The sequence below is a fragment of the Terrapene carolina genome, unplaced genomic scaffold (genome assembly GCF_002925995.2).
Source record: "Terrapene carolina triunguis isolate 2854851 unplaced genomic scaffold, T_m_triunguis-2.0 Scaffold21, whole genome shotgun sequence".
Classification (NCBI taxonomy): domain Eukaryota; kingdom Metazoa; phylum Chordata; order Testudines; family Emydidae; genus Terrapene; species Terrapene triunguis.
In genome coordinates, this window is record NW_020664372.1 from 31,860,915 (window position 1) to 31,877,890 (window position 16,976).

The 16,976-nt window shown below is 45.4% G+C and overlaps 1 protein-coding gene across 1 annotated transcript in view; it reads right to left on the reverse strand.

Annotated features, from left to right (window-relative positions):
• RAB20 (RAB20, member RAS oncogene family) overlaps positions 1 to 15,985 on the reverse strand; it is a 44,596-nt gene extending 28,611 nt beyond the window's left edge. The window contains exon 1 of the mRNA XM_024206079.3: positions 15,606 to 15,985. Coding sequence (XP_024061847.1) covers positions 15,606 to 15,774 — 169 coding nt within the window. The 5' untranslated portion in view covers positions 15,775 to 15,985. The remainder of the gene's footprint in view (positions 1 to 15,605) is intronic.
• Positions 15,986 to 16,976: the final 991 nt, after the last annotated feature.

A 16,976-nucleotide genomic window follows, 5' to 3' on the forward strand; every position in this document is an offset into this window, starting at 1 on the left:
AGGACTCTTTGCTGCTTTTACAGATCCAGACTAACACGGCTACCCCTCTGATACTTGATGGCCTATGTGAAGCAAGTTGTGGTCAGAGAGTGGAGATGGATGGCAGGAGAGAGATCACTTGTGGTTTCAGTCTAATACTTAAGAGACAGATGTCTACATTGTAAGACTCACCACCACATTTGGCTCTATTGTAATAAGAATATATGGCCCATCTAGCCCAGTATCCTGTCTTCCAACAGTGGCTAATGCCAGATGCTTCAGAGGGAGTGAAAAGAACAGGGTAATTTATCGAGTGATCCATCCTGTCATTCAGTCCCAGCCTCTAACAGGCAGAGAGAGCCCAAACTTCAAGAGAGACACGGAGACTTAATATTTTCACTCCTGGAGTTGCTTTTTCCAAATCAGGAGAGAAATACTGATGAGGCAGGGTAGGAAAAGCTTGCACTCCCACTGTCTAGTTTGTCCTGCTATTAAAAACTTCAGTCTGCAGCGCCTATGGTGAAGAGTGCCAAACTGCATGTGTGCTAAAGTTCACTCAAGTTAAAAAACAAAAACCCACTTCCTTTGGCCAGCTCTGCAGTGCCACATGCAAGACCTTAAGTTAATCACTTGGTCCAAGTCTTGCTTCCCAGATCTGCAAGCGTTCAGTCACTGCAGATGAATCTTACAATCACAGCAGTGGGAGAAAAAACCTTAACATAGGATCTATAGAAAAAGCTTTGATCAAATCCCAAGAGAGTCCCATTCAGCACTCCCTGAAAAGACAGGTGGTCACTGGGACTCAGGGGAAAAAAACAGGATCCTTTCATTCCCAACATCATCTTTAATGAGAGCAAATACAACATTTTTCTCTATTGTTGAATCAATGCCTTTTCTTGTGAAACTCCGTACAAAGAAGGTCTTGTTTAATATATTGCACTAGTCCAGTGTGACTCAAACAAGGAATTACTAAGTTTACAATTTCAACTGAAGGTGAAATGCTGGCACGGCTAGAGTTGCTTGAAAGTTCATATGGCTCTAGGGTGTGATACCATCCTGCATCAGGCCCTTAAGTCACTTAAAAGGAGAAGTTTAGAAAAGTGGCAGTTAGTGGTTGTTTTGTAAACTACATTTAAGGGCTTGTATCAATTTCTTACAACATACACCAATCACTTGGTAAAACTTGCAGAGATGTGGCACTTGCAGTGAATGAAACATCAGCTCACCTAGGAGACTAACTAATCACAGTATTAGCGAGCGGTCCTCAAGGGGGAGGCTCATTGACCATGAACAGTATATAATGTACAATAAGAAGAGTACTTTTCTTCCTGAGCACTCAAAGAAGCTACTGCTGGAAAATACCACATCCTCTGAACATAAAAATGAATGCACCACACTTTGCTTTTAGTTCAATGGGAATATCATACAGGATAGCCAAGTCATTTAAGTAAATATCTGGGATCCATTCTTGAATTGGTATCCAATTAGCATAAAACTTAGACAATTAAAATTACTATTGGGCACACAAAATGAGAAGTCAGGTTTACATACTCTTTTTTATGCTGCAGATTAACTGCTAAATTCACTATTCTCCACAATGTTTTCTACACAGAAGAATGGAGAGAATATTCAAGTAGAAAAAAGTATTGTTCACACAGGAACAAAAAAAAAATACCACTCAGACGGTAATTTCTTATAAAGCCGCAACAGACATTTTAACTTTGAGTTTTATGTTTGTGAAAGGTGCTCCAGGAGGTTAACATTTTGCATTCCTGAACAGAAGAAATACAGTACAGGCAACAGCTGTGTAAGCTTCCCCACACTGCCAGGTTAACACAGCGCAACCTTACCAAGGAGGGTAAATCAGTTTTTGGCCCATTTCCTGAGAATGCCAACAAGGGTGCCAATTTTTTACACTTTTCATATTGGTAATTGGACAACTAGTGAAACAATCAGCTTCTGCTTGTGATGAAACTTAGCCAAATTATAAATCAGTGACTTTGAAATGAAAGGCTCCATACCTCATTCCGCATCCCACAGTCCATCTGTTTCTCTCCCTCAAGTCCCATCCCCACCAAAAAGTTTTCACTATCATTAAAAACAAAAAAAAAACACCACACCAAACAAACTGTCCCTTAATAATTCACCACTAACTATAGAAAGCGTACAAGGTTAAACACTGAATTGAAATTTGATTGACCATTTATAAATTGTGAAATTAGTCACGTTCTTTAAATACTTCATTCATTCTTGGGGAAGGGTAGAAGGGTACAGTGCAGACATAGCACACTCTTCCCTATGCTATTTTTTCCAGTCCTTCGTCAACCTCAGCTTGGTACTCAAACAGAAAAAGAGTAAGTCTTAAACTATACATCTTCACTCAATCCAAGGTTAACCTCAGACTTTTTCAAACTCATCTATACTAAATAGCAGGTTTTCAAATTAAAACATTGTTCTCCAAAGACTGAACAAGTGTATTTTTCCCCTCTCTCTTGAGGACATCTCAATCAAAATTAACCCCTATAATTGTCTCAGAGTATAGTATCTCCACAAATCTCCTCCTGCCTCCTCTCAAAATTAAAAAGCCAACAAGGAGTCTCCAATTACCTAAGTTGAGTTGTGTGTGGACACTAAGCGGTTTCCCTTGGTTATGACTTTTGTGAAATATTGACTTACTGGTTCTGGAAAGTTTCAGTCATGAACAAGTCAGAGAGAGATACATGAGAAATAACATGATAGTTCAGTGAGTGTATGCTAGAACAGTGCTGGTTTTTTTTAGTTTGGTTGGTTTTTTTAACACTGTATTCTTAAATACCTCAGACCGAGTATGGATTTAAACTCAGAGTTGGGAAAACAGGAATTGCCATACTGGATCCAACATGATCTATCTCAAGGGTCGGCAACCTCTGGCACACGGCTCGCCAGGGTAAGCACCCTGGCGGGCCGGGCCAGTTTGTTTATCTGCCGTGTCGGCAGGTTCGGCCGATCGCGGCTCCCACTGGCAGCGGTTCGCCGTCCCAGGCCAATGGGGGCAGTGGGAAGCTGTAGACAGCACATCCCTCGCCTGCGTCGCTTCCCGCCACCCCTATTGGCCTGGGACGGCGAACCGCGGCCAATGGGAGCCGCAATCGGCCGAACCTGCCAACGCGGCAGGTAAGCAAACTGGCCCAGCCCGCCAGGGTGCTTACCCTGGCGAGCCGCGTGCCAGAGGTTGCCAACACCTGATCTATCTAAAGCAGTCTCCTGTCTCTCACAGTGACCAGTTCCAGATACTTCACAGGAAAGTGTAAGAACCACAAAGTAGGCAGATGTGGGGTAACATGGCCCCCACATTAGCGCTCGTCCTGATCTCTAGTAAATGTTGGCTTAATCCCTTAAACGTGAGGTTTAGCATTCCTTCCAAAATTTGTTAGCATTAACTGGACAGTCTCATTATCCATGCAAGCATCCAATCCCTTTTGGATCTTTCTAAATTCTTGGCCTCAACAACTTCCTGTTGTAATTAGTTTCCACATTCTAATTACACACAGTGTGCAAAAGTATTTCCTTTCATCAGTTCTGAATTTGCAAGCTTTTAATTTAACTGAATGCCCTCAAGTTACGGGACAGGGAAAGCAAAAGTTTCCTATCTATTTATAGAAGACAACTTCCATGCCCCTAATCATTTTTGGATACTCTGCTGTGAACCGCCTTTAATTCTGCAATACACGTCTACCCCGATATAACGCTGTCCTCGGGAGCCAAAAATCTTACCGCGTTATAGGTGAAACCGTGTTATATCGAACTTGCTTTGATCCGCTGGAGCGCGCAGCCCCCCCCCCCCCGGAGCGCTGCTTTACCGCGTTATATCGGGTCGCGTTATATCGGGGTAGAGGTGTATCTCTTTTGAGATGTGGTGATCAGTAGAGCACACAGTATTTTCCATCCCATTCCTTAAGCGTTTCCCGCAGACATAGCGCCATTGTGGACAGCGCTTAAGTCGACGTAACTTGCGTTGCTTGGGGGGGGTGTCTGTTTCACACCCCTGAGTGATGTAAGTTACACCATGTTAAGTGGTAGTGTAGACCAGCTCACTGTCAGTACTGTGCCCAGGCAGAAAAATCTCTGAAATGAAAAGATTTATAAATCATAGAAAAACCTTTTTTTTTTTTTTTTTTAAAGCAAACTTTCTGTCCTTGCCTCCAATTCCCACCCCCATGATCATCATAAGAGAGAGCGCTCACATGCAGTGAGCTCATTCTGCACAGAAAAGTCAGCTTTGTTGCCAAAAGAAAGAGGATACATTGCAATTGAGGGCATGTTTATGATTCCCCCTCCCGATCATGGAAGAAATCTGCAGATGCTGAAGGAAAGCATTACAACTGGTTCATAGCTGATTATTTTTTGCTGTGGGGGAGTCTGTTCTCATACAGAAACAGCTACGCCTACGGGTGGGGGAGGGGAGGCAGTTCTAACCATCACGCCTTGTCATTCCTGTGCAAACACATGACTGTCTGGTGGTAAATTCATTAGCCAGCTCCTTTTATAAAATACTATTATTGTCTCAGCAAATACAGTTTGTGAAATACTTTCCATCAATTTATTAGAGCATAAGCCCACAAAAGCTTATGCTCTAATAAATTTGTTAGTCTCTAAGGTGCCACAAGTACTCCTGTTCTTTTTGCGGATACAGACTAACACGGCTGCTACTCTGAAAACTTTCCATCAACTTGCAAGTCTGTTACTTTGACAATGAGCCAGCATTAGACGAAACATCTAGAAGAGACAGCTAGTAATTGAGAAGTCTTGTTGTTGCTGAACATTCCTTTAATCTGTCAACAGTACAAATGCAAGTCATTTAAACTTAGCATAGAGACAAAATTTCCCAAAGAAATTAGCAGCCTCTAAAACACTAATTGCACAAACCAGATGGTAATTTTCCATTTCAACAAGCCGGGCTCCTGTAAGGCCACCAGAATTTCAATCTGCATTTGAACTCCAGTCTGCAGAAGATGAAAGGCTATGGGCTCTAACTCAAAGCAGCACACAGCTCACTCACAGCAGGAAGATCTTGTTTCATTCCCTGACTGCTGTGAGCTGCCAGAAAAAAAAATGTATATTATATTTTAATACATAAACATCCTTCATCTACAGCTTTTGATTCTACAGCCATTTTGTCAAAGAAAGATCCTTTTGCTGAGGATCTCACCTCTGTTGCTTGGTTTTTATTTTTATTTTATTTTTATTTTTTTTGCACACACTACCAAGGAGGTCTCAATACAGCACATGCTTAAAGCCCAGACTTTGAAAGGTATTTAGGCATTGCAGAACTCAGCATTCCAACGCCTACCTAGTTTAGCAGCCTAAATCTCATTCTAAAAAGGTCTTAGGCTCCTAAATCAGTTAGGTGTTCCTGAGCGCTGCAATGCCTAAATACTTTAAAAAAATCTGGACCTATGTGTTTTGAAAATAAGGCTCCTATCCAGCAGTTTATTGTCTTTTAAATAGTGTAATACTTTGTAGACATATAGTTCACACTTTAGTTACTAGCTTCAGGAAGAAAATTCTCGTGAGTTAACAGTATTTTTAAAAAGTAATGCATGGAGTTAGGTTTTAATAGTAAAGTAATTTTGTGCTTTGACATTTTAATATTGTTAAGACTCAAATATTCAATTACTATATAGAGTAAAGCCTAATTATTTTAGCAGCCATCCGAGTTCAACAGAAACAGGTTACGTTTACTATTTGCTGTGAAAAATCCTACATGAAAAAAAGGAAAAATTTAAGATTTCTTTCAGTTTCTGTTCTCCCATCTTAAAGTGCATGCACAGAGAAAAACATAAGACTTAACTTAGCAATTGATCTTTCTGAGGTAAGAATGAGAGTGCAAAGGACTGATTGGAGCAGCAGGGCCTCACCCAGAATGACCTGACTTGCTCTTAGGCCCCAGTCTAGCACAGCATTTATGCATGTACTTAAGTTTATTATCATTCAGCACAACATGTAAGTGTAAGCATAGGGACTGACTGACTGACTGATTACAAAAGATACATCGCACCAGCCAGACCAACCTGATCTTCTCCTTGAGACGATAACTGATTTTTTAGACAAATCCACCTGGATTTCAGTAAAGCATTTGATACAGTTCCACGTGGGAAAATATTAGTTACATTGGAGAAGATGGGGATTAATATGAGAATTGAAAGGTGGATAAGGAACTGGTTAAAGGGGAGACTACAACAGGTCATACTGAAAGATGAACCGTCAGGGTGGAGGGAGGTTACTAGTGGAGTTCCTCAGGGATCAGTCTTAGGACCAATCATTTTTATTACTGACCTTGGCACAAAAAGGGAGACTGTGCTAATAAAATTTGCAGATGACAAAGTTGGAAGGTATTGCCAATATGGAGGAGGACCGGAATATCACACAAGAAGATCTGGAGGACCTTGAAAACAGAAACAGGATAAAATTTAATAGTGCAAAGTCATGCATTTAGGGACTAACAACAAGAATTTTTGCTATAAACTGGAGATTTATCAGTTGGAAGAGACAGAGGAGGAGAAAGACCTGGGTGTATTGGTTGATCACAGGATAACTATGAGCCACCAATGTGATGCGGCCATTAAAAAGGCTAATGCAGTACTAGGATGCATCAGGCAGGCGAGGTATTTCCAATAGAGATAGGGAAGAATTAGTACCATTATACAGGGCATTGGTGAGACCTCATCTGGAATACTATGTGCAATTCTGGTCTCCCACGTTTAAGAAAGATTAATTCAAACTAGAACAGGTGCAGAGAATGGCTACTAGGACGATCCAAGGAATGGAAAAGTTACCTTATGAGAGGAGAGTCAAAGAGCATGGCTTGTTTAGCCTAACCAAAAGAAAGCTGAGATATGATTGCTCTCTAAAAATACATCAGAGGGCTAAATACCAGGGAGAGAGAGGAGTTATTTAAGTTAAGCACCAATGTGGACAGAAAAACAAATGGATATAAACTGGCCATCAACAAGTTTTAGGCTTGGAAACTAGATGAAGATTTCACTTCTCTGATGGTTAGAAGTTCTGGAACAGCCTTCCAAGGAGAGCAGTGGGGACAAAGAAACCTAACTGGCTTCAAGACTGAGCTTGATAAGGTTATGGAGGGGATGGTATGATGGGACTGCATACAATGGCATGTGGCCCATTAGCAACTGCCAGTAGCAAGACTCCCCAATGGCCGGAGACAGGGCACTAGATAGGGAGTGCTCTGAGTTACTACAGAGAATTCTTTCCCAGGTTTCTAGCTGCTGGGTCTTGCCCACATGCTCAGGGTCTAACAGATCACTGTATTTGGAGTTGGAAAGGAATTTCCACACTAGTCAGATTGGCAGAGACCCTGGAGGTTTTCCCCTTCCTCTACAGCATGGGACCTGGGTCACTTGAAATGTAAATTGGGGATTCTCTGTAATGTGAAGTCTTTAAAACATGATTTGGGGACGTCAGTAACTCAGCCAGAGATTATGGGTCTATTACAGGAGTGAGTGGAAGAGGTTCTGTGGCCTGCAATGTGCAGGAGGTCAGACTAGATGATCATTATGGTACCTTCTGACCTTAAAGTCTATGACACTGCTGAATTAGGTCCATGACCTCTCAGGCTGACCCTGCCAAAGAGATTACTGAGTACAGCAAGAGGAAGTAAGAACTGGTGTATTTTTTAGTAAAATTTCCTTTGAGTCTTGGAATTTTTCAAACAAGAGTTTCAACATTTCTAGCCAACAGCTTTTAAAGATTCCAAGTAAAACAAGGTACCTGTACTCAGTAGGCTGTGATGGTGCTATATACACAAGACTGATTCAGTCAAACATCTAAAATGTGACATTATGTTCTGTTATCAGTAGTTGTCTGGCATCAAAATTCAACTCTTTCCTGGAAACAGATATATGATTAGTTCTGTGACAAAGTATGCTTTAGTAACAATGCAGGATGTGCAGGTTTGCCTGATCAACATGAAACATATTTTAAGTGACTCAGGAGATCAGTGATTAACTTGACGTAGCAGCAGTATGTACTTTTCAAATCTGTGTTACTCTTGTGGTCAGAGTGATCAGTCAATTTACTTTCTCATCCCTCTTGTCTCATAATCCAAAGCTTCCTTAGGTTGGTTGGTTTGTTTTTTTAAACTACATATTAGGATAGTCCAGCGTTTCTCGCATGCGGCCACAAGGGGCTTTTCTTGTGGCCACAGCCTCCTGGGTTGTGATGTAGGAGAAGTGGAGCAAAGCAGTTGCCCCTCCCCAAGGCCACCAGCAGGGGCTGGTCCTTGCCCCCTCCTGGAGCCACAAACACTGTTGGAGCAGGCAACCAGTGTGAGTTCCCCACCTTCCTGGGGGTGGTGGGGCTCAGGCTTCAGCCCTGGGTGGTGGTGGGTGGCAGGCTTTGGCTGTGTGGCGGCAGACTCCATCCCCCAGCCACAGGGCTTCAAGCTCCAGCCCCAGGCTCACTCCCACATCGCCCCGGTCCTCCCTGCTTCCCTCCCCACCTAGGGCTTAATTTGTCCCCCAGCTTGCCGGGGCTGAGTCAGTCTCCTGTGAAAAGTGATATTAACAAATATAACTTTTCACAGTAGCAGATTTACTAGCTAGCACATCTAAAAAACAAAATCAACCAAAAAAAGCAAAACATGCAAAGCACCTTATTTGTGTTTCTATTCTGTTTGGGTCTAATGATGAATAGAGATAACTATATATTACTTTTACCATTGAGCCTGAAAAAAAACCTGCATAAATAAATTGCAATGATTTGGACATGGATATGTGCATATTTATTTGTTTTTCCTAAAATTAATTAAGTATTTTAGGAAAAACTGTCAGAGTGATCACCAGCAAGAGTTGGTGGCCGCACTCTGAGGCCACCAAAAATTTTGTTTTGAGAACCCTGGGATAGTGTACAGATGCAGATACTACAATGCAGTATATTATTTGCACTCAAATATTAACATGAGGTGTAAGTGTGAAATTCCACACTTTTGCCATGAGCCGTGATACTACCAAGAGGATCCCTTCACCTTTTCCCACTATTCCTTCAATTTTCTTTTTCTTCCTGGTATTTGTTTTACCTATGGTGACATACCTATCTCATAGAGCTGGAAGGGACCTTGAAAGGTCATCGAGTCCAGCCCCCTGCCTTCACTAGCAGGATCAAGTACTGATTTTGCCCCAGATCCCTAAATGGCCCCCTCAAGGACTGAACTCACAACCCTGGGTTTAGTAGGCCAATGCTCAAACCACTAAGCTATCCCTCCCCACGGGATATTTAATAACTATATTTTATCATATAGTTATTAAATTTGACTCATCTCAAACTCAAAGACTGTAGCGATATGCAGTATGTATATTGCTTTAAACATTAAAAATACTTGCTGTCACCACACAATACTGGTGCTCATTTAAAATACTATTATAAAAACAATAGCAAGATTTTATGGTGTTTGACATTTGTATGATAGGGTTCAACAAAGCTATGGAACTCAAAGTTAGCTAAAGACGATTTCAGATAAACAATTCCCATGAATTCTACTGGTCTATGAAAGGGAGCTTTTCCCCGAGTCCTTCTAGCACCTCAGTGCTGCTGCATACACAAATAGCTACAGCTGCTAAAAACATCAACCTGTGGCTGGCTAGGAGACCTATGCCATCCTAATCTGACACCATCTCGGCCACAGTGGTACAAGTTTTTGTGACCTCTAGACGGGATTGCTGTCACTCACTATCCTTATCCAACCTTAAAGCTTCAGTTGATCCAGGAAGCAACAGCCCATCTACTTGGCAACACTGGAAAATGTCTACACTGCACACTAAGACCAGGTCTGTGGGACCCGGACTTGTGGACTCAGTGCTTCCAAGACAGTGCTTGAGTGTCCACTCTGCACTGTGAGCCTGGGTTTACAATTGCTGGACCTGGGTCTCACAGCTGTGCTAATGTATCCATACCACACCACACAGACCTTCTGCAGTTTGACCTGCAGCCATGTTGCAAAATGACAAGGCTTGGACCTGAGTCACAATGGAACTTGGGTTCTGACCCCCGCCCATACCAGGGTCCTGAGTGCTTGATGACCCAAGTCAGACTGATCCAACAGTAGATGGAAGAGAGACTTGAGCTCAAAGCTGAGTTAGAGTCCAGACTTAGTGTGCATATAGACATACCCAAAGAAGAGACAACCACCCAAATGCTCTGCTCAGTGCACGCTCCAGAGACCAGATCAAATTTAAAACAAAACAAACAAAAACTTATGGCATGTCTACACTACAAACTTAAGTCGACCTATGTTAGATCAACTTCAGGCACCACAGTTATTAATGCAGTGGCTGTATGTCCACACTACCCTCCTTTTGTCAGTGGTGTGCGTCCTCACCAGGAGCACTTCCACTGACTGAAGACGGGCAGTGTAGGGGGCTGAGAACCAGGGCTCTCAGCTTCGCACAGCTCCCTGCCAGGAGCGGTATAGCAACCGCCCGGGCTTCTCAGGGAGCCCAAGCATCAGTCCATCTGGGAGTGGAGAGCCCAGGGGCAGCAGGGCTCCCAGGGATAAACACAGGCAGCAACCTGTCTGGGACCAGGAAGCTGGGATGAGGGGCAACCAGGCTCCAGCTGGAGCCAACCACTGGCCAGGGCTTTTTTATCAATTTCAGGGCTCCAGCATGGAGCCATGAAATTGACAAGAATGACAGCCACCAGTCGATGAAGTAACTACATCGACATAACCCCTACGCCTCTCATGCGGATGGAGTAGGACACTTACATCAACGGGAGCAAGGCTGTAGTGTGTACACTGATATAATTAGGTTGATGTAAGCTGCTTTACATCAATCTAACTGGGTAGTGTAGATCAAGCCTTAGTACTAATTTCTGAGGCCTTCCTAGGAATGTCATCCAACATCTATTTCTGCTTTGTCTTTTTCCAGATACGTGCATATATATTTAACTCTATTTGATTTCTGACTCCTAAAATAAGATATGAGTTCAGCATGCAACAAACAACTTTTTAGATCAGATACACAATGGAATAGACTGACAAAGGGAGTTTTAAACTCATCTTCACTACAGAGATTTAAAGCTCACTTGACATTCATCTAATAGAGATAAATCAGTGATGCTATACAGGAAGCTAACTCACTATAAATATGTTTCAACTTTTTCCTAGAATCACGTCAGTTGGAGACTTCAGTCTAGGGGAGGGGTCGGCAACCTATGGCACGCGTGCCAAAGACGGCACGCAAGCCGATTTTTAAAAATCCTGCCGCGCCCGCTCTTCTCCGCCCCCGCCCAGGCGCACCCTGCCAAATGGTCCCACTCTCCCGGCGCGGCAAGCCGCAGGGTCTGCGCTCCCAGGCCAGAGCACCCAGCCGAGTGCAGCAAGCCGCCAGCCCCTCCCCCGCCTTCCCCCTCCTCTGGAGCCATGCTGCCGCACGTGCAGCACTCTGAGGGGCGGGGCTGCCTGCTCCCGCGGGGCAGCGTGTCTGGCTCTGCACGGAGCAGAACATGCTGCTAGGAGTCTCATGGTAAGGGGGCTGGAGCCGGGGGGGGGGGCTGGATAAGGGGGGCGCAGTCAGGGGACAGGGAGCAGGGAGGGTTGGATAGGGGGTAGGATCCCAGGCGGGGTGGTTACAGGCGGGGGGAGGTCTCTGGAGGGGGCAGTCAGGGAGCAGGGGGGGTTGGATGGGGCATGGGAGTCCCGGGATCTGCAGAGAAGAAGCGGAGGCAGGGCCTTGGGGAAGGGGGGGGGGGGGAATAGGGGCACACACACCCCAGCCCCCTGCCCTGACCCCCCCCACATACACCCCAGTCTTCTGCCCTGAGCCCTGACCCCCCCGTCCACATACACTCAGCCCTCTGCCCCACCCCCCCCCCCCCCCACACACACACACACACTCAGCCCTCTGCCCTGAGCCCTGCACACACCCCAGGCCCATGCCCTGAGCCCTGTACCCCGCTCATACACACCCAGCCCTCTGCTTGACTCCTTCACCCCTCCCCCCACGACCCCAGCCCTGACTCTGGCACCCCCACACACCTGCACCCCCCTCACATGCCCCCAGCCCTCTGCCCTGACTCTTGCACACCCCACATGCCCAGCACCCCCACACTCCATGCACCCCCCCACATCCTGACTCTTGCACCCCCCACATCCCCACCCCCACCCTGAGCACCAAATGGGAGCTCCTGCACACACACACACACACACACACACACACACACACATTCCCACCTGCACCCCTCGCACCAAATGGGAGCTGCCCAGGTAAGTGCCCAACACCCAAACCTCCTGCCCCAACCCTGAGCCCCCTCCCTCATTCTAGCTCCTGGCCAGACCCTTCACCCCAGCCCTGTGCTCAGTGCACTCCCACCCTCAGCTCAGTGCAGAGAGAGGAAGAGAATGGGCCAGAACCAGAGAGAAGGTAGGTACCCCTGAAGGATGGAACCCCTGAGCGGCAGTGGGCTGAGCCGCTCAGCCCACTGCCAGTCTGGGGTCCCAGCCGCCGGCCCCACACAGCCCGCTGCCGGCCTAGGTGAACAGAACCCTGGGCCAGCAGCATAAGATCAACATTTTAATTTAATTTTAAATGAAGCTTCTTAAACATTTTGAAAACCTTGTTTATTTTACAACACTAGTTTAGTTATATAATATATAGACAGAGAGAGACCGTCTAAAAAACATTAAAATGTATTACTGGCACGCAAAACCTTAAATTAAAGTGAATAAATGAAGACTCGGCACACCACTTCTGAAAGGTTGCTGACCCCTGGTATAGGGGCTTGTTTACGCAGCAACTGAGATGGAATCCACTAGTGGACTAGCCCAATTCCTTTTGTAGGCCAGCAGGAACTGCAGGTGTTGCAAAGGTGAAAAACAGTCCATGAGCAGAAAAGGAAGGAATTGCCTTGAGTCACTCAAGAGTTGCCTTTCCTACTGTATACATATTTAAAAGGGTGGTATTGGGGCTTAACCAAGCTCCAAAAAAAGAGTTCTTCCCATTCCTCAATTAACAAAGCGAGTGGGTACAATGTGAGAATAAAACAAGGAGGGGAGGTTATGTAAATCCAGAAAAGACAAGGGTGGGAAGGAGTCATAGAAGTGTAGGGCTAGATGGGATTTTTTTTTTTCTTTAAATAAAGCTTTCCTCTCAAGGACAAGGAAGCAGAAGACAACTGAGAAAAATAACTGGAGACCAGTCTTACTGAAGCTATAATATAACTAGTATTTCATCTGTTGAAACAAATTCCACCTATCAATTACCTGCATTTACATGGGTCTGTCACAGCAGAGACAATCAGCTATCCCCAACACCACATACTCCCCACTACCACATTAAGAAAATCAGTTTGGTAACAGGTGCTTAAGTTTCGTAAGGTTTTTTTTTGGGGGGGGGGGGGGGGGAGGAAAGGCCGGGGAGAAGAGCAAACTCCAGAAAGGACAGATAAGGAGCTTGAAATACAGGCAGCTATTGGTATGGAAATAATCTTCGTTTAACTGCATTTTGCTACATAAAATTAGAAACACAAATGTAGAAAACAAATAAATCAGACAATGTTTGATCACTTATCCAAATAAATATTTTTCCTTAAGAAATTTCAGTAGTTTCTTCTCCGCACACAGTTCAGCAAAAGCCACTTTAGATGGACTGGATGAAATAATTAAGTCTGTCAACTGGACAGTATATTTATTGCAGTGGTATTGATGAAACATGCAGAAAGTCATTAGACTTTCCTGTTAATGCCTAAGCATCACCAAATGGAAACTAGGGTATTGCATACTATTGTAGTTCTCCATTTCTGGCAAAGTTTTACAAGCATGAACAGTACTAGAGGTTTCGTTTTTTTTCTCCTTGGACACTATTCAGTTAAATATAAAACCTTGGTCTTGCTTCAGTGATGATATTGTGATAAGTTCTTGAATCTTGAACAAGTTGTTCTAAAGAATGTTAATTCAATATTAAACATACAAGAGTGTTCACTGAACTTGAGAGTCATTTTTCAAACCAGAGCTCTCCACTATTATACGCAGGGTGCATATATCTGACCTGGAAAGCATGCTGCAGAAGATAAAAATTTGCTCCAGCTTCTAACTAGCTATGAGTATTTTAATGTCTTCGTAATTTTTACGGTGGATGGATAAGTGTCTGGCACTGGCCTTTCAGGAAAAAAGTGTTCTGACCACTACTACAGCTAGACAAAAGTGAGGAGATGGGGCATATTCGCCACCCCCTCTAATTTTCATCTAAATTTTGTAAAAAGTGCCCAAAATATCAGTGACCTTACAAATGCATATAAATCAATCATAAATACATCTCATTTTAGACTTACTACTTATTTTAAATTTTTATATTACATTAGTGCCCAAATGGGCTAGGCATCAGACATATAGGAAAAAATAATTCCTGTTACAAAACCACGGGGGGGAGGGGAGAGGCAGGGGCTACCATACTAAACATTGCAACAGAATGCACACATCAGTTCCTCTCCCCACTGTTGTGCCCCCATTTGGAGTCTTGGAACTTAGCGGAGAATAATTACTAGACCGGGGGGTCTCAAAGTTCATTGCATCACGAACTTCTTCGGACAACAAAAATTACTGCATAACCACAGGAGGGGGGGACCGAAGCCTGAGCCTGCCAGAGCCCTGCCGCCCCAGGTGGGGGAGGCGGGACAAAGCCAAACCCAAGCCCCGCTGCCCTTGGTGGGGGCACCAAAGCTGAAGCCCAAGGGCTTCAGTCCCAAAGTGGGGGGCCTGTAATTGGAACCCCAGTGCCCAGGGCTGAAGCCCTTGGGCTTTGGCCCCAGGTGGTGGGGTTCGGGCTTAGGCCTGGCAAGTCTAATGCCAGCCCTGGTGACCTCATTAAAATGGGGTTGTGACCCACTTTGGGGCTGACTCACAGTTTGAGAACCGCTATACTAGACTTTGTTACAGACATGTGTCCCCCCCACCCGCCTTTTAACGTTGTTTTTAAACTTACAACAACGTAACGTACAACAGCTACTCATGCCACTAAGACATCGACCCATTTACTTAACGGCATGAAAAAGTTCCCCTTCTGAGACATGATACTGTACATCATGTGACAGCCACTTAAAAACCTGAGCCAAGCTCGACTGTGTGGGAGCAGTCGGTTAGCCTGCAAATACTGACCACAGACAAGTATCGGGGGTAGCCGTGTTAGTCTGTATCTACAAAAACAACAAGGAGTCTGGTGGCACCTTAAAGACTAACAGATTTATTTGGGGATAAGCTTTCGTGGGTAAAAACCTGACTTCTTCAGACCACAGACAGACTTTAATGTAGCTGCTCTCCCATCCCACAGGGCGCTCTGCAGAACCACAGCCGACCAGCACCAACACCCAATCTCCACGACACCCCGGCTTTTTGTCCCTGCACGCAGCCTCCGGAGCTGAGCTAACTCCGGGCTACACACATTGTGCTGCTCTCCAGTCGCCCGGGCCGCCGCTAGTCCATGCGCCAAAAAAAAAAGGGGGAAACTCACTTTTCCGTTTGGTTTACACAACAGAATGCAACAGCCCGGAGTCGCCAGGGTGCCGGGGCTCCCCAGCGCAGCGTAACTCTGCTCAGGACCCCGCGGCCGTCTCTGCCCCGCAGAAAGGGGGGTTACCTGCAGTGTCCCAGATGGAGATGTTGTAGGGCCCCCACTGTTTGAGGTAGAAGGCGCCCCCGACCGTGCTGATGGTGTCCTGGAAGCGCCTCTCCATGTAGCGGTGCAGCAGGGAGGTCTTGCCCACGTTCATGTCCCCCAGCAGCACCACCTTCCCGTCGGGCTTCATCCTGCGGGGAGCCTCCGCCGCGCACTGCCCGGAGCTCAGCAGCCTCGGCTCTGCGCCCGCATCCCGGGCCGCCCCTTCCCCCGCTCCGAGCTACTGCGGGCAGCTGGCCGCCTGGCTCGTCCCTGCCTGGCCGAGCGGAGCCGCGAGCGAGGGGGCGGGCTCGCCCCGCCCGGGGCAGCTGAAAGTTGAGAGGCTCCTGCCTCCGACAGGCTCCGGGCAGGACGGAAGAGGAAGCCAGGAGGAGCCGGAGCAGGGATCCAGCCTAGCCGGCCACGTGGGGCTGCCCGCAGCCCAGATTCAGCTCCTCCTCCAGTTCTGCTGCCGCCGCGGCCCCTCGGCTACCCCGCCACGGTGGCTGCAGTAGGAGCCTCTGACGCTGAAACCAAACAGGGAGCAATACCCAGCGGCAATACGTGGAGTCTAGTTCAGATTCCAGCCCCCTTTTCTTCCCATCTAGGTAGATCTCTGTACTTCGCTCGTCACTAGGTCTTGGGATGTTCACCCTAGAAAGATCTGTCCCTCAGGTTTTCAGAGGCTTTACACACATTAAGTCATTAAATAATAAAGGATAAAATTAGAAATGGGGAGGGGGGGTAACCTACTTCAGAGCTTTTCTTGTGCTTACACAACTGAGGAACTTTTTCCTTTCATTCATGCTCTGAATTCAAAGGCCACCAGACTCTAGCTAGCAAAGTGGAAATCTGGCTAACCCTATCCAAACTCCTCCTCCTTTTGTTCCTCTACAGTGTGGAAACTAAAGACAAGAAAGTTAGCTTGAATTAGGAATTTACAGGAGGAGTTGTGGGTATCAGTTTAAGAGGCACCTTCCACCTTATTTAAGTGATAGATTTCTGTATTACTCTTAGATGGGCCTCCAAGTAGCAAATTTTAAATTTTCAGAGCCATGTAGCCAGATCTCAGCTGGTGTAAATTGGCTTAGCAGCATTTAAATTAGTGGAGTTACGTTACACTCATTTACCCAAGGCTCTGGCTCATCATCTTTGATGATCTCTCTTGCAGTCCTGGGGTTAAGCTAATTCAAAAGCACATTTCAAAAGATCATAAATATTTTCTTGAATCTTAGGGTGTTTGGTTTTTTTAAAATCGGGGGGAAGCAACAATATTTTTTAAAGGTAACTTGCTAGTTGCTAATTTCTTTCTCTCCCTAACATAAGTGAAAACAGCAACCTCTTTAATAGCAA